The sequence below is a fragment of the Sceloporus occidentalis genome, unplaced genomic scaffold (genome assembly GCF_023333645.1).
Source record: "Sceloporus occidentalis isolate IW3139 unplaced genomic scaffold, rSceOcc1.0.p SCAF_6, whole genome shotgun sequence".
In the NCBI taxonomy this organism is placed as follows: domain Eukaryota; kingdom Metazoa; phylum Chordata; class Lepidosauria; order Squamata; family Phrynosomatidae; genus Sceloporus; species Sceloporus occidentalis.
In genome coordinates, this window is record NW_028316986.1 from 9,988,896 (window position 1) to 10,007,243 (window position 18,348).

The 18,348-nt window shown below is 41.1% G+C and overlaps 1 protein-coding gene across 1 annotated transcript in view; it reads right to left on the reverse strand.

The window, feature by feature from the left end:
- Positions 1-1,633: 1,633 nt before the first annotated feature.
- LOC149310412 (poly(A) polymerase gamma-like) overlaps positions 1,634-18,348 on the reverse strand; it is a 31,131-nt gene continuing 14,416 nt past the window's right edge. Inside the window, exons 10-22 of the mRNA XM_089528286.1 lie at positions 17,725-17,797; positions 15,776-15,896; positions 13,391-13,475; positions 11,385-11,438; positions 9,655-9,774; positions 8,183-8,292; positions 7,491-7,612; positions 7,232-7,398; positions 6,701-6,810; positions 6,335-6,549; positions 3,869-3,922; positions 2,552-2,675; positions 1,634-1,716 (exon numbers count right to left, since the gene is read on the reverse strand). Of these exons, the coding sequence (XP_089384412.1) occupies positions 2,577-2,675; positions 3,869-3,922; positions 6,335-6,549; positions 6,701-6,810; positions 7,232-7,398; positions 7,491-7,612; positions 8,183-8,292; positions 9,655-9,774; positions 11,385-11,438; positions 13,391-13,475; positions 15,776-15,896; positions 17,725-17,797 (1,330 nt within the window). The 3' untranslated portion in view covers positions 1,634-1,716; positions 2,552-2,576. The remainder of the gene's footprint in view (positions 1,717-2,551; positions 2,676-3,868; positions 3,923-6,334; positions 6,550-6,700; positions 6,811-7,231; positions 7,399-7,490; positions 7,613-8,182; positions 8,293-9,654; positions 9,775-11,384; positions 11,439-13,390; positions 13,476-15,775; positions 15,897-17,724; positions 17,798-18,348) is intronic.

Here is an 18,348-nt window from a genome sequence, read left to right on the forward strand (position 1 = left end):
TGGGCAACATTACTTCTGATTACCTTATTCAAAACAGATTGCCAAAAAACCCCTCAGCACTCCTCACCACAGTTTCCACAAGAATAGTAAGAGACCAGCAAGGCAGGCCAAGAGATTTTATGCCCTCGGGATAAGCTATGGGAAATTATTTTGAAATCTTTCCAGCATTTAACACAAAGGTAATTTGGATTGTGCGTTAAGGCCATACAACAAAGGCAGGTGGGAATCATGCGGCCCTCCAGATATTGTTGGACTACAAATCCCAGCAGCCCCAGCCAAAGGTAAGGAATGCTGAGAGTTACAGTCCAGCAACTTCAGAGGAGCACATGATTCCCATCCCTATTTTAACAGTTCCAGATTTCAGGTGACACAGAATCTATCATCCTTGGCATTTCATTATTGTGTCAGATTTAATACTGAGTTTTTAAATTTTTTTTTTTTTTGAAGAAACCCAGAGCACAATTCAGCAAAGATTTAAGCACATTTAACTCTCATTAATTTCAAATCTGAAAGGGGTGGGTAGGTGAAGAGAAGGAAGCTTACCTCTCATTAATATTTTTGGAGTTTCAATGTGCTTAAACGATAGCTCAATTGTGTCATAGGCTTCTATTTTGTGAGCCTCCATGGAAGGCAGTTTTTATGGGATTTTTACATAGTGCATTTATATATGTGCAACATTTGGTAACGGGATCATGGCCTTTGAAGGACAAGTAGTGCTGGTCACAAATACACATAGGTTGGCATCTTGCTAGCAACATGTGCAGGTGTTAAGGTGATCTATGCTTGCATAGGTTTTTGGGTGTTTTTGGTCATGGCAGAAGCTGGTATTTCTCCATAACCACCACCCAGAACGTACTATTAATCTGCTGCAGCCTGTCTCCCAACTGTTCCCTGTAGCTGGTGGCAAGTTAGGTGAAGTTTCTGGCTATCGGGACATAACCAGATGCAAAATGATTACATCATCCACTGAGGCTTCCAGAAATGAAGTAATCATTTTGCAAATGGCTAAGGAAGCATAGCCAGACACTTATCTTATCTCTCATCCTCACACTCCACCAGTCATGAAATGGGCATGGGATGAGTGGTACAGCAACTCATGTTAACTCCAAGGGAAATACTGATTAGCCAGATGTGGCACAGTTCCACAAGTGGAACTAATAGCCATACAGAATGCTGGCCATAAGATCCATTATGCCAGTCAAATTCACAAGAATCACCTAATCATCTACATCGATCAGCTCAGCAGAACAGCCAACACTAGGATTGTTTGTTAATTTCCTGATTATAACAACTGTGTTAAGAGTATATTTAAGAGGGAAATTCAGACAGCCTGCACTGTTGTAATCCCACTGACCTCATGGTAGAATTACACCAGGGCTAAGTAGTCTGTACACTACATCTTCTAGGGGAAAGTATCTATCAGTCTATCTATAAGCATATGACTTTTTTTTTTTACGTTTTTCATAACAAATTTTCCCACCCAAGACAAAAAGAAAATTCAAACCCAAGTCTACATATTTTTTTTGATTTTTCATAACAAAAATTTCCCACCCACGGCAAAATAATTCAAACCCAAGTCTTAAAATAAAGCTATGCATCTGCACAGTGGAAATACAGGTAGACATTGTCCAAGGGAAACAGTAGTATACCCACAGGCCATGATTTTTAGGAATGGCAACTTGAAATGTTTTATAGCAGGTCAAGTCTGTGCAGCCCCTGCAGAGTAAAATTTACAGAAGATTAAGCCACTTCAAACAGAAATGGGTGAAATGAATTGTGTCAAGCCATAATCCATCAAGACCAATACAGTCTTTATACAGGTTGAATAACCCTTATCCAAAATGCTTTGGATTTTGAAATATCTGTATTTGCATACACATAATGAGACATAATGACATGCAAACACAGTACACATATGTACTATGCTACCTACGTTGTAGCTCAAAAAGTTTTGAATTTCAGAGTTCTTCAGATTGCAGAATTCTGGATACTCTGTTCTGGATATTCAACCTGTACTAGCTTGCAGCAGCCAGCCAAGCAGCTGGACAAAGCTCTTTCCTAGCTTTGCTACCAAAGATCCTTATAAATGGAAAGGGCATGAAAAGACATGAGCCAGGGTGGTGCAGCAATTCGAGTGCTTTGAAGGGATGTCATACTGAGGATAGAGCAAGATTGTTTTCTGCTGCTCCAGAGATTAGGACACAGAGTAATGGATTCAAGCTACAGGAAAAGAGGTTCCACATCAATATTAGAAAGAACTTACTGACAGTAAGAGCTGTTCAACAGTGGAACACACTCCCTTGAAGATTGGAGGACTCTCTTTGTTTGGAGGTTTTTAAACAGAGCTTGAATGGCCATCTGTCGGGAGTGTCTTGATTGTGTATTCCTGCACAGCAGGAAGCTGAACTGGATCCAGCTCTACGATTCTGTTTCTAAGGCAGCAGTAGCTTGTATTCCATATTTCTTTATCATAATTAGAGGGTATGAATGTATGTTCCCAGAAGAAAAACCAAAACATAGCACTATGGAGACGTAAAAATACAGTGTTTACCATTATCTTTCTGGAAGAGGAATTGCTATCGGTTAAGAGTCAGTCTGATGGAGTTCTTCACAACATGGACACTACTTGCTGGAACTGGAGAAGATGAATCTGGCAATTCTTTACTAGGAAGCCGCTACAAAATGAAAATTGAAATCAGATTTTGGCAACCAGGTATGCAATAGATTGGGTACAATTAGAGCAGAACAGAAGAACTGTGAACCAATATTCTGCAGTCCAAAGCTAGAAAAAGTTACTGTTTTGGACTTCCTGTGTTGTTATATGCAGTCAGGTCAGCGCCTACATATGGTGACCCTAAGAATGGGAGACTTCCAAGAGATCATGTTATTAACAGCTCAGATCATAATGACCCAGCCCTCCCTTCAGCCACCATCTGGGAGAGAGAGGCAGGTGAGCTCCAACTGCCTTCCTCGAAGAGGACCAGCCCTCCCTTCAGCCACCATCTGGAAGGGGAGAGAGGCAGGCGAGCTCCACCAGGCCTGCCTGAAAGAAGCAGAGCCCTCCCTCCGGTCCATCTGCCTTGGTCCAGGCCTCAGAGGGAGTGAAGAATGCTGGACCTGATCCCCTCCCCCCTCACCATTCCCTTCTCCTTTTGTGTCGTGTCTTTTATATTGTAAGCCTGCGGGCAGGGAACTGTCTGGTTAAAAATAATAATAAATGTAAGCCGCCCTGATAGCCATTAGGGCTGAAGGGCGGGATATAAATACCAAAATAAAATAAAATAAAATAAAATAAAATAAAATAAAATGCGCCAGTGTTGAAGTCATGTTGACTGAGGGCATGCCGGGCCTAGAACAGAAGAAAGGACAAGTATCATGGATTACTCTAATATATGCCATGTTCCTTTTTTTTACGGCAAAGAAAAAAAAAGAAGGCATTTGTCTAAACAGACAGAGACCACATCTGGTTTCTCTTTTTGAAGTCTCTACATTTCCCCTGCCTGTCCATGAATAGGTGGCTGAGATAGTGACACCTTTGTTTTAGAGTATTTCTGATTTATGTGTAAGAGAGACTCAACCTGTACAGTATTATTGTCTTTTCTGAGTCATATGCTATTCTGCAACACAACTCCTAAATTCTGGCACCGACTCCAATACTAACAGATTTCTGTGACTCACTCAAAGAGCCAATGGAGGAGAGCTGAAAGATGGGATATGCACATGTATACACATATTTGCATACCACTGTATATAAATAATCTGGCACTTGAAAGAGGCAGAAGTCATGTTAATTACCCAGGAAAGAAATAAGCACTAGTAAGTGTATCCAGGTGCTTTTGTTTTTTTAAAGTAAAGGATTATTTAGTACCTGTGACCTTATCGTATCAGTTGTTTGAACAGGCATAGTTTTCCCAAGGCTTTCCTGAAAGAAGAACACATAATACAAGATACTAGTTAACAATTCAGCAGCAAAGAAGTGGGGATTCCTGCCAGAAATGTTTGAACTTACATAAAGCAGCCTTCCCTGCTCATCAGATTTACTGGATTACAATGTCATGCAGGCTGGGGAAAGAGGGAGTTATAGTCCAACACATCTGCAGAGTTCCAGACTGGGAAATGCTGCCATAAAAAACCACAGCACCACTCATTCCACATTCCACTGTCTAGCAACACAATCCTATATATGTGTGTGTGTGTGTGTGTATGCCTTCAGGCTGCTGTTGACATATGGTGACCGCTTGAATCTGATAGGGTTTTCTTAGGCAAGAAATACTCAGAGATGGTTTTGCCAGTACCTTCCTCTGAAATATAGCCTACAGCTCCTGGTATTGGCTGGCAGTTCCCCATCCAAGCACTAACTAGGGCTAGCCCTAGTTTCCAATATGAGACAGGATCTGGTGCCTTTATAGTATACCCTGATGTAATATTCGGTAAGGAAAAAAATGATCTACTATTTGTTTCTGGATAGTTAGGAAACACTGTCAGGAAAAGTAAGAGAACAGTGAGACATTTATGCCATTTGCTCCTGGCATTCAAATATCTCAAGATGTTCAGCAGGATATTTCAGTGCAATAAATAGTCAATATTACCCCCTCCCCTTAGAATACTTTGGGATGTCCACATGCTAGGAGAATACTGTACAGAAGTAATTCATTTTCTCTCACAGTGGGGAGAAAACTATGGAAATTATTCATCCTTGTATGCAGTGGTGGAATAGTCAAGGATTTACAGCTCTATATACTAGCAGTCTAACTGCACTTATTTGGAGGGGGGAGGGAGAGGTTCACCAAATATACTCTTTTAGCTGTTTGGAGTGCAACACTGTTTAACACTGAAGAGTCAAGAATGCTTCAGAGGACAGTCACAATAAGAGTTAGTTCGTTTGAGAGATCCAAAATGCCTTTCCCTCTTGTTCATCCTGATCCTTCTGTGATGTAAACAGATGTTCTTATGATATTCTTCTGCCTCTTCTCTTGTTTTTCTTTCATTTCTTTTATAGAATGGAGAGAAATTAACCTAGCAGCCTAAATAACCTTCCTAACTTATAATAAAATCAGGCTAAACATACCCAACCCCTCATAGGGCATGGCTTCCAGACTTTTCACCATTTTGGTTGCTCTCCTCTGGACACACTTCAGCTTCTCAACATCCTTTTTCAACACCCCAATTTAAAAAGGATATTCAGAAGCTGGAGATTGTCCAGAAGAGGGTGACCAAAATGGTGAAGGGTCTGGAAATCATGCCCTATGAGGAGAGACATAGGGAGCTGGGTATGTTTAGCTGAGAGAAGAGAAGATTAAGCAGTGATATAATAGCCCTGTTAAAATAGTTGCAGGGATGTAACATTGAGGATGGAGAAAACTTGTTTTCTGCAGCTCCAGAGATTAGGACCTGGAGCAGTGGATTCAAACTACAGGAAAAGAGATTCCACCTCAACATTAAGAAAAACCTCCTGACACTAAGAGCTGTTTGATAGTGGAACACACTCCCTTGTAGTGTGGTGGAGTCTCCCTCTTTGGAGGTTTTTAACAGAGGCTAGATGGCTACCTGTCAGGAATACTTTGTGTCTTCCTCACTTTTTAGTATCAGTCTTCACCAGCTCATCCCTGCCTTATTATAAATTTATCCCCTGTAACCACACAACAACCCTCAAGCTGACATTTTGGCATTTGATCCTCTCCTTTCCTTCAGCCTGAGAATTACTAGACAGATGAGGCATTTCTTAAGGGATAAGCAATAGATTACCTACTGGAGGGATCTCCCACAGGAACAGATAGACATACGCTTAAACTGGACACTGATTCATACTGATGTATGCCTAGATAAAATGGGTGTTCATTTCACCTGCTGCAGAGTCATGGCTACAGAAGCCTCCAGAACTAGCGTTTCTTCACAAGAACTCAGTCTGAGTATGCAATCTGACATTGACTACATGTAATACTTTCATGACTCTGTTGTTGTTCTTGGCAAGCCTAAGGCGAACCTATCATGGGGTTTTCTTGGCAAGATTTGTTCAGAGGCAGTTTGCCATTGACTTCCCCTGAGGCTGAGAGCATGTAACTTGCCCAAGGTCACCCAGCAGGTTTCATAGCCAAGCTGGGAAGCAAACCTTGGTCTCCAGAGTCATAGTCTAGCACTCAAACCACTACTACCAACCTTTATTTCAGGGTTCACTTACCAGAGCTTGGATCTATTACTTTCTTGGACCACAACTCTCAGAATCCCCCAGTCAACACAGCCCCCAGCTACTACAGCTGGGAGATGTAGTCCAAACAAAGCATTTTCCTCATCTGTGTCAAGTACTGTTAGCACTTTGATACTGAAAGACCCTTACCTTTTCTATATCTTTCAGCCTTTTCAGACACTCTCCTGCCGAAGGTGAATGAACTCTTTTCTGTGTGCCATTATTTTTAATGCTTGCAGAAGTTGTTTCATCCAGCCACTCCATGGAATCAGCACAAATGGATTCAATAATTGCAGGAGTTGCACTCTGCTCAATTCCCACAGAAATATTCTGGTCCCTTGGAAGTGGTGCTGCATCTGCTCCAACAGTGGAATTCAATTTTGGAGAAAAAAGAGAAAGAAAAAAAATTAAGATGGCTTTACATTTCAATTGCAAATGTGCAAGAGAGACTTTATAGAATCATAGAATCATAGAGTTGGAAGAGACCGCACACTCAGCTGCAAATGTTATACATACGTGAACTGGTGTTTGGAATGGACAGCCTGTCACCAGGCACAGAAGATGCAATGATGTTCCATGGCTTTGCTCTGCTTGCAAAAGTGGTGGTTTTCTGGAAGGCGGCTGACCTATGAAAAGCATCACTGGGTGAGAAACATCTCCTAGGAATTATACTGTGCTTGAATGAGAGAAGCCTCACAGAATAATTGAAACATGTCTTTATACTGGAATAGAGATGAAAATATGTCCTATTATAATAAGGTCACCCTGTTAGGCCTGTTACTCCTAGGTCAATTTCGACCTCTGGCAAACCTGTGCATGAAGCATCTCCAAGATGCCCTATCTTCCTGCAGATTTAGGGCCTTGTCCGCTTTGGCTGAATTATGCATGTGTTTTGTGGCCTTCCTCTCTTTCTCCTGGACTCTATCTTTCCAAGCATTATCATCTCTTCTAGTGAGTCATGTCTCCTCATGATGTGGCCAAAGTATAGGGCTAAAGGCTTGTTGTGGTTCTTTGATGTCAGAAAAACGCACATTGAGGAATGCCTACCTTTCTCTCGCAAAAGAATGACTGCCAGATTTGGCTATGTCACTGAATGAAGGAACAGCTTTGCACTGAGCTGCATCGTCAGTGTTCCTAGAAGTGTCCAAGCAGCCGATGTCCAAAGATGTCCTTTTCAACACAAGCCCAGTGTGGCGGTCAACATCTGGAACACTCTGCTGAGAAAAATTTATCTTAAGTCCAGATATGCTAACAAAATGTTTTAACCACTCTTTTAAATATAGGGAGGACCGAATCTGGACATTACTTTTTTCCTCTTCTGCAAAAGTTCAGCAGGCAAGTAATAGTGGAGCTGTTTCTTCTTCACATGAGTAGCTTCAATTTTCATGCCCTCTTTCAACGTGCTGATATTATTGGCTTGTCTGTAAACTGAGATTGGAAACCAAAAAGAAGGACTATGATGTAACTCAAGCAAAGTTGTAATCTTCTCTAACCTGGTGACCTTCAGATGTGCTGAACTACAACATCCCTCATCCCTACCTAGCAGTGGCCATGCTAGCTGGGGTTGATGGCGACTGGTAATTTTTCCTATCTGGAGGCCCCCAAGTTGAAGAAGGCTGGTGGACAGCAACATTAACTTTTGTTTGTTCTGTGGCAGTTAAGAGTGGGGACTCCCTTCAATTTTAGCTTGCATAGCTCATTGTTAAGCATTACGGGATTGGGAAGCCAGTGTGGCATAGTGGTTTGAGCCTTAAACTATGGCAGTGGAGACCAGACTTTGAATCCCTGCTTACCCACGGAAACCCACAAGGTAGGTCACACTCTTTCAAAGACAACCCCCCTCTGAACAAATCTGGTCAAGAAAGCCCCATATTAGGTTCTTCTTAGGGTCACCATAAGTTAGAAACGATCTAAAGGCACACAGCAACAACAATAATGCAGCAACCCAAGTTACCCAAGCTCTTTCAAAACAAGAATTTCAAGAAGGGAAGGTGTTACCTGTATCTGTGAATGACTGGATATCATAGGTTAAATCAATGTTTACACTCTCTGCATTTTCTGCTTTCTTGAAAATTATTCCCAGAAACCACAAAGACATATAGTGCATCCTGAAGGGAGAATCCCAAGAGAACATATCAATTAAAAGCGCTGGTTAGTTGATGTTAACACAGTTACAAGAAAGGGATTCAGCTTAATGCCTAGGCTTGTTTCAACATTATTTATGCACAGTATTATTTTCCTCTCAGTAGATAAGAACACTGGCTATTAGAAAAGAGAAGAGATACACAATGAAAGGGAAATCAGGGACACTGCTGTTCCTGTGTTTCTGTGGCTGCATCCACACTGCAGAAATAATCCAGGTTGACTCCACTTTAACTATCAGAGCTCAATGCTGATAGTCAATGGTGTGGAATGCTGGAAATGGTAGTTTTGGGAGATATTTAGCCTTCTCCATCAGAGAACTCTGGTGCCACAACAAATTACAGTTCACAGAATTTCCCAGCATAGAGCCATGGTGTCGACTTGAATTATATCTGCAGTGCAGATGCAGCCTTTGTCATCCCAAAATAGGGATTATGTGCAATTTCCCCCATCTGACAATTCTCTCAGAAAGTGAACCCACCATCCAGGGGTCAGTCAGATGTCATTTTTTAGTGCAACAATGGTGGTAGGTCTAGGGTTTGATTTTTTAACTCTATTGTAATTTGTTGTATTTTATTGTTGTAACCCGCCCGGATTCTTCGTGATTGGGCGGGCTAGAAATAAATCTATTATTATTATCATCATCATCATCATCATCATGTCTCACACATTCTGGGTTTGTTGTTCACATTTTTTTAAAAAAAAAAATGGAACTGCATCTCTGCGCATGTCTCCATGTTCTGTTGGTCACACATGCTCGCCAGTCCCCATCTCCGTTTACTGGAAGGGCAAGATGGAGCAGGGCATGCAGAGTTTAATCCTAGGTCTATTTGCATCAGTTATTCTCACTGCCGATGACGCAAATCTTTTTTTTTTTAAACTCGGAAAACACCCAGTACTGATTGTCCCAGCTTACATGTTTTTTGGCAGCCCCCCTAAACTTCATCGGGCACATTGGGAATGCATGTGAACAACAGGAATTTAACTTGGATTCATCCTGGATTATTTTTACCATCTGAATTACCTCCCAGATGCTGCTACACTTTCCTCCTTTGCTCAGATGGGAGACCAGATGAAGCCAGGCTGCAGGCAGAGAAGGTAGAGGAAGAGCAATTTGCTCCTTCCCATCCACTCACAAACTTTAGGTAAGCTATAGTTACATCTTGATATTTGTGAAGATCATGAATCGGATATTTGTGTCTTAAACAGCACTTTAAAAGCTGGTGGCATCAAGTAATTTTGTTCGCTACAGATGTGGCTTCTCTTCTGGAAACTGTTACTCCATATACTTTTATGTTTCCATGCATTAGAATTAATCATTAACTCACTCTTTGCAATGCACCTTAGTCCCAGGAAAGGACTGTGGATTTACATGTGCCATGGTAATAAATTCATTCCGCTCCAAGTTTCCAACGAGTACACGGATTTTAGATTCTACCAGGCCAACCCTTGAAAGAAGAAAGGTCAATTCATTTATTTATATTTATAAAAACAAATTATATCCCACCTCTATCCAGAGATCTCAGGGGGGCATAGAGTAAAACCAGCCTGACAAATTTAAAACAATGTAAATAATAATAAAATTGCTTTGAAAAGACTACAAACATATTAAGCTATTTAACAAATTTAAAAGATAAACTGAAAGAGAGTTATAATAGTTTCAAAGCATTTAAAACCAACTACACTTAAGTATTTGTGTAAAACCAGTTACTACTTTTGCTGAAGCCATGGAGTGATCCTAAATAATCAATTGGAATGCGACACTATGTGGCCATAAGGTGAAATGCAAGGAAGAGAAATTCACAAGTCTACATAGACAATTACAAAAAAACATAATTCAAGATCAGGAAGGAATAAAAAGACACTGGATGCAGTACACAGAAGAGCTATATAAAAGGGATTAACGAAAGGAAGGACATATGGATTGAAGAGTCATATGAAGATGAACCCCAAATTCTAAAAACAGAGAGGGAAGCTACAATTAGAGAAATGGGAAAAAATAAATCACCAGGAACAGATGACATTCCAATCAAATTACTTCAATCCACACTAACAGAATCAACAGCAGTGCTAACCAAAATATGTCAACAGATATGGAAAACAGAACGATGGCCAAGAGATTGGAAATGACCAATATGCATCCCATCCACAAAAAAGGATATACATAAGACTGCAGTGACTATAGGACCATAGCTCTAATCTATCATGCAAGCAAGATCATGCTCAAAATTCTGCAACATCGACTCTAACTATACATGGAGAGAGAAATCCGAGAGGTGCAAGTGGGATTCAGGAAAGGAAGAGGCACTAGGGACCACACTACAAACCTATGATGGCTAATGGAGCACTGATTATACCCCTGAAGTAATTAAATGATGATACCCTGGAAGTAATTAAAAAGTAATAATGAAGCATCTCCAGAAGGTTACGAGGTGACATAACCACGTTTAAATATTTGAAGGGATGTTATACTGAAGATGGAGCAAGCTTCTTCTTCTTTTTTTTCTGCTCCAGAGACTAGGACACAGAGTAATGGATGCAAACTCCAGGAAAAGTGACTCCACATCAACATTAGGAGGAGCTGTTTGACAGTGGAAGATGCTGCTTTGAAGGGTGGTGGAATCTCCTTTGGAGGTATTAAATAGAAGCTGGATGACCATCTGTTGGGAGTGCTTTGATTGTATCCTCCTGCATGGCAGGGGATTGGCCTGAATGGTCCTTCTGGACTCTTCCAATTCCATGATTCTAGTAAAATTGGATTAAACACAAGTGCTTGGTTTAGCTCAGAGCATGGTAGTAAACTTCAAGAGTTCCAAGGGCTAAGTTACTACCCTTGGGACTCTCCAGGAGTACTTCCGAAGAGAAAAGCAAAGTAGCTGAAAGTCCACATTGAGTACCTGGATGCAAATTACTGGTCAATGTGGACAGTGTATACTCTACTTTTCTAAATAAAAGAAATCTGAACACAGCACTACTCAAGTCTTCTTGCCTTTCCTCTGACTCCTAACTCCTCTAATACAAAACTGAAATGCTAGCACCAGTGTTTTTGAAGACTTACCACTCCAAATGATGTTCTTCAGTGGAGGAACTGGCAATCAGTACGATGTAATGCCTGGAAATATAGTTTGTTAGTATTTGATCAGTTTTAAGAGTTACTGTAAACTCAGTTACAGTAAACTCAGGTTGAATCCAGAGAAAATGGTGGTACTTGCAATAGAAACCTCAGGTCTGGGGAAGGAAATTTGTCAACCTGTCCTGGATGGGGTCACACTTCCCCTGATAAAGTTTGCAGTTTGGGAGTACTCCTAGATCTGTCTCTTTAGTTGCATCTCAAGTAGATGCGATGACCAGGAATGCTTGGTACCACTTTTGGTCGATACGCCAACTGTGTCCCTACCTGGACCAAAAGATCCTCCTCTCGTCTTGATTTCTGTAATGAGCTCTACATGGGGCTACCCTTGTACCAAGTTTGAAAGCTTCAGTTAGTACAAAACGTGGCAGCCAGATTGGTCGCCGGCTCTTCAAGGTTTTACCATATAACACCAATCTTAAAAGATCTTCACTGGCTGCCAATTTGCTTCCAGGTGCAATACAAGGTGTTGGTTATTACCTTTAAAGCTCTACATGGCTTGAGCCCGAGTTACTTACAGGAACGCATCTCCCTACTTAATCCGCCCTGCACTCTCAGAACAACGGGGAAGAATTTGCTGGAATTAAAAACAACTAGACTAGCCTCAACTTCCCAAAGAGCTTTTACCATAGCCGCTCAAAGATTGTGGAATAGTCTCCCAGAAGAGACCCGTCTTACTACCTCCTTGGAGACCTTTAAGAGGGCAGTTAAGACGGATGTCTTCCGGCGAGCATACCCACTCGATTTTGTATAAGCTATATAGATCCACCTCCTTGAACAGGATTGGAATATCTTTACTCCACAGTTGCTTTTTGATATCTTGCTTTTAATTGCTAATTCTTTATGTATTTTACTGTACAGTCTGCCCTTTTTTTATGTGGGGGATCCTTTCTGGACCCCCCCCACATAAAAAAAAGTGTATGCTTGAGCCCCATTGAAAGTAATGGGGCTTGTGCATGCGGCAGCGGCATGGAGGTGCAGTGGCCATGAATGGGACACACCACCCCGTGCGCTCCTGTGTGGTTCCCTCGTGTATAGTGCGTCCGTGTATAATGCGGGTGCACTGTATTTGTATTTTTATACTAGGCTGAAATCCCGCCTCAATCCACCTGGGAGAGGTGGGAAAATATAAATAACATTTTATTATTATTATTATTATTATTATTATTATTATTTTTTTTTTTTTAAATAATCCATTTCCAAACTGCAAGCCAATATTAATTTTTACATAAACTTATGTTTTCTCATAGTAATAACTAGTTACAGACAAGATGTTACTTGTAATTACAAGTTGAGTATCCCTTACTCGGAATCCTGAGATCCAAAATACTCCAAAATAGTCCACATGAGAGGCTGAGATAGTGATACCTTTGCTTTTTGATGGTTCAATGTACACAGACTTTGTTTCATGCACATAATTATTTAAAATATTATGGATAAAACTACCTCCAGGCTATGTATATAAGGTGTATATAAAACATAAATGGATTTTATGTTTTGACTTAGGTTTCATCTCCAAGATATCTCATTATTTAAATGCAAATATTCCAAAATAAATAAATAAATAAAATCAAAATAAATCAAAATCCAAAACACTTTTGGTCCTAAGCATTTAGGATATGGAAGACTCAACCTGTAGTTCCTTACTTCAACAAAGGAGCTATTTTCCTTCAAATTACTCACATGGCTGCCCAGAACGTCTTCAGCTATTCTTTTTCCTCAGCCCTCATTACATGGCAAAGACCTTTTAAAAATCTGTCTAGTATTTTGATATATTAATGTTAAAGTTGTTTTCATAATAGATGTAATCATTGTGGTTATTCCAATTCTATTATATTTTAAACATTCATTAACTACTCTGGGTGCCTTGTCAGCTAAAATTAAGTTGCTTAAACAGAGAGTTTGATTTTGAAATACTAAGCACTCTTACATACTTGTACTTTTGGAAAAAACTGGGTGGTTCAAGTAGCTTTGGCCAGTCCGACTTTCCTTGAAAAATCTCATCTGCAACCATGAGACCTGTTTAAACACAAGACCATTTCTGTACATAATTTATGACAAACTTCTGGAGATCTGAGTAGGGAACTGTTGTGGTACTTTCCCAGAACCAGAGGACTGCAAATTTAGAAAGCATTGAGAATGGAAATCAGGAATACCTAGGAATTCCCAACTTTCAGTCTCATCTCTCACCAAGAACCACAGACAATTCTTTCCATTTCAAGTATCTCCACCTAAGACACTGATTTCCTTTCTCCCCCATTTGCCGCCTGCCTCATTTGCACTTTCTTTGGATGAAACTGGGACTACAAAAGGCAGGGGGGTACCACTCCAGTTCTCCTGTTTGCATCTAGGACTGGTCACACAGTGTGACCAATAGCCACCAATGAGAGGCAGGGGCTGAAAAATGCAACATGCAATTAAGTCACATTATATGTTGTATTCAAATGGATGTTCTTTGAAACAGGACGACTGATATGAATGGAGCAGCTGCTTTGCGTGCTATTTAAATACTTCCCCTTTCCCACTTCCATCTTTCCCACTTCCCACTTGTATGGTCCCTAACCTAAATTTCTCAGAAAATATTTTCCCCTGGAGTTTGCTTTTGCTCCCTCCTCTTATTGTGACTTAAAAAATAATCCCAGTCCTTTTTGTCAGATCTACAATTTCCCCTTTCTCAATCAAATGTTCAGGACTGCATCTGCACTGCACAACCAATGCAGGTTGATACTGCATTAACTGCCATGGCTTGGTGCTATGGAATATTTGGATTTATAGTTTGCTGTAGTACCAGAGCTCTCTGACAGAGGAAGGTACATATCTCCAAAAAGGACAAATACCAGAATTCCATAGCATTGAGCCAGGGCAGTTAGAGCAGTGTCAAACTGCATTATTTCTACAGTGCAAATGTAGTTCAGGAAAGATGCTAGGTCAGCAAGATCTCAGAAAATGCAACCCCACCCCCAACAAACAGAAATATTTGTTATTTTTATTATTTTATTTATTTATATCCTGCCTTCCTCCCAGTACAGAGACTCAAGGCTGCCCAAAATCCACCCAGACTGCAAATGGTGTAGTACAAACATAGACCTAGTGGAGAAAGAAGGAGGGGACAATGCCAGTGTTACCCACATAGACTTGGTACAGTCTTAACCCAAGCCAATGAACTGTTGGAAAACATTTCCTCCCAGGTAATACTTTGCAAAGCATTTTCCACAATTTAATACCTATCAAATGGAGACTCTGAGGCTCAAGGCTCTTTCACATTACAGTGCTATGATTCCACTTTAACATACATGCACAACATACTATGGAATTTGGTAGTTTGGCGAGGCACTGGATCTCTCTCTGGGTTCTAAAAATTGTTGTTGCAGGTCTTCAAGTCATTTCCAACTTATAGTGACCCTACGGCAAACCTACCATGGGGTATTCTTTGCAAAATTGTTCAGAGGTGGTTTGCCATTGCCTTCCTCCGAGGCTGAGAGTGTGTGACATGCCCAAGGTCACCCTGTGGGTTTTATGGCCAAGCTGTGGATGCAATCCTGATCTCCAGAGTCCCAGTCCAGGTCTCAGACCACTATGCCATGCTGGCTCTCTGTTCTAAAAATACCCCTCCCCCAAACTGCATAAAATGCACAGCAGTGAAAATGAATTATAATGCTGTAACTGTGTAGTATGAAAGGGACCAAATTTTGTTTGGTTTTAACCAACACAGCTCCCTCCTTCTCTTACGGAGATTTATCCAATTGTCACTCAAGGCAGCTACTACTCAAGATTCCTGGCAAAGTTAGTGGGGACTCCCAACAGGACTATAATCCTCCCAGAATTTGGCAGATAAAAAGCAATCCAGAATTTGTTGTTGTGTGCCTTCTAGTCGCTTCTGACTTATGATGACCCTAAAGTTATTTGTAATTTTAGTAAGATTATTTACTTGGATCCCTAATGTTAGCGTAACATGTTTCTTTCTCATTTAACTTTTCATTACAGTTAGGATTGGGGGACAGAATGCTATTGTGTTGTTTTTTAATCTCTCTTCTCCCCCTTTTCACTTTCTTTATTTCTTTGTCTCTTTATTTTATTACTTTCTGAATGTATTCTCTGTATGCATTCTCTGAATGTATATACTTTTTTGGTTTTGATTGGAAATTAGATTGTTAATGTTAATAAACACACACACACACACACACACACAATAAGCATGCAAGTGATTCTCGAATGGAAGCATGGAAAACCAGGATGGAAGAGAACTACTTATATACCTTGAATTTTAAACATAATCTCCAATTTATGAAAAAGAGCATGGGAAGATCTGACTGGTTTACCATATTTGAATTCTTCTATCATTATGGCTCGGGTTGAAGTAGACACATTATATGTGGAATTTTGCTGAGGATAGGCTGGTGTGATGATGGGCATCAGATGATACCGGTCAGATGGATTTACCTGTGGCACATGAAGGAAAGGTGCTGTAGCATGACTGCTAGAAGAAGTGACTAGAAACAGTCCACATTTTTAAAATCTCTCCTCACCTATGAATGCAATAGTTGCCCTTGGTCAAGCAACACTCTGCCTCAAGCTCCTATGGTTGTTTTTTTAAAACAGCAGGATAATACAAAACAACTTTACAAATGATTCAGAGGGTGTACCGACCGGCGATAAAGGTCAGCCTGGTGGCGTGGCATCCGCATGACACTCCCCAACTCTGACCCCATGCCGGCATGATGCCACACCTCACCACATGGCATGCAGCATCATGGCCTTCCTCTGGCGCTGCGTCCAGATCATGCAGTGCCAATGGAATGTTGGAAAGTCATGGTGCTGGCGACTACAGCGCCCTTTCCATGGCGCAAAAAGGAGCTGCTTTTTGAGGCTCTTTTTTGCGCTGTGGAAAGGCCAGATAAGGGCTGTGGCATGTAGTTGCCGTGGCCCCAATCCAGCACTAAAAGGGGTGGTCTGTTGAGCCCCAAAGTTTCCAAGGAAAATGCTCAAAGCACACTTTCAGTAATTTGGACAAACGGTGCCGAAATAGTGTTAGGTAGTAATATAAGATGCAGAGGAAGTAGCCCTGTTCACTCTGGGGTATATAACCAGCTTTTTTTTCTTGGAAAAGTAGCTTTTTTGGATTGTAACTCCCCTAGCCATTATGGTCCCTGTAGCCCCTCAAAGTAAGTTTCTAAGCTCTGCTTTGGTCCTCCAAACAGTACCCAAACATTTATCCTACATAATATGAAAACATACAAAATTCAAGGCAGCAAAATACTGATAAGGGGCACAGTCCTCTGTGTGTGAACTCTATGCTGTGTTCACTATGTTGCCTACTTGGATGAAGCAAGAACAACTGGTACCATAAGATTTTGCCACCTACCCGTATAACTTTGTGTGTTTGAGCCTGCCAGTTGCCTGTTGACTTATGGTGAATCCATAAACCCCATAGGACTTTCTTGGGCAAGGAATACTCAGGGGTGGGTTTGCCAGGTCTTTCCTCTGAAATATACTGTAGGCTGCAGCATCTGGGATTCCTTGGTGCTCTCCCACTGATGTACTAATCAGCACCAATCCTACATAGCTTCCAGTCCCTTTAGGCTATTTAGGTAATACTGTAACTTTCCCCTGGGTGAAGTGAATGTTGTTGCACAGAAGTCAGTGGCTCTCTCAAAAGACACAAGTTTCTTGAGTGAATGGCAACAGGAAAATGGATGGTAAATAGAACCTTGGAAGAGACCACAAGGGCCATGTAGTCTTAACACCCCGCCATGCTGGAATATACCACCAAAACACTCACAAGATATAGCCATCTAACCACCCAAGACTGAGAATCGACCACTCTCCAAGGCAGTCCAATGCACCATGAAAAACTCATACTGTTATTTAGGTGGAATCTCTTTTTCTGTAATTTGAACCCACTGGTTTGTGTTCCAGTGTTTGGAGCAACAGAAAACAAGCTTGCTTTTTTTCTTCTAACATGACACCTCTTCTGTATTTAAATATGGCTACCATGTCAACTCTCAATCTCCTCTTCTCCAAGCTAAGCATACCCAATTCCCCGTTCAGACAACCACTTGGAACTTCTAGTAACTTGGAAACATTATTCTTTTGGACAGAATCTTCTAGTTAGCATAACCATTGGTCATGCCAGCTGGAGAATGCTGGGACTTGACCAGGAAAGGAAATTATACCAGCTCTAGAGCCCCTTTTTTGTCAAGAAGACAGCAGCCCTGAGACATGAGCTCCTGTCAAGGGAGGCAGGATTATCTATGTATATTATACAAACCCTGGGGTCCCAGACAGGCAAGTTGAGATTGCTCTCTTCAGGTTCTTTCAACAAGACAGGTTTAGGCCATTCCCTGCAAGAGAAAGACCAGTGAAAGCAGGCTGCAGCAGGTGCATTGACATAGATGTTCCCCCATCTTATCCATAGGCATGTGTTGTCCACCGCAGTCTAGGAATATTACCGTACCTCTGCAGATATCTACATATACTCTCACATTCACACACGATACCTGCATTCCCACTTATGTTAGAAAATTTGAGCAAGAAAGTGAAGATAATTAAGTATCAACGTGAATGTGTGAAAACTTACAGAAATTCGCATAATTCACACAACAAACCTGTGTAGACACATTTTCCATTCAGTGTACCTTCCTTTAGTAGAGAGGACACAGAGGAGATTATCACACTGGGATGGGATAGGGATGGGATCGCTCCCCTGTCCTTACCCTGTTCATGACCAGAGAGAAAGTGATAGCGAGAATCACTTTCACATGAAAGTGGGATGAAAAGTGCCATCAGCTGAAAGCACTTTCAGCCATCATGGTAATAACGGGTTCTTCCATTATTACAAAAGACTGCAAATAACAGGCCCGCTTTCATGTGAAAGTGATTTGCGCTGTCGCTT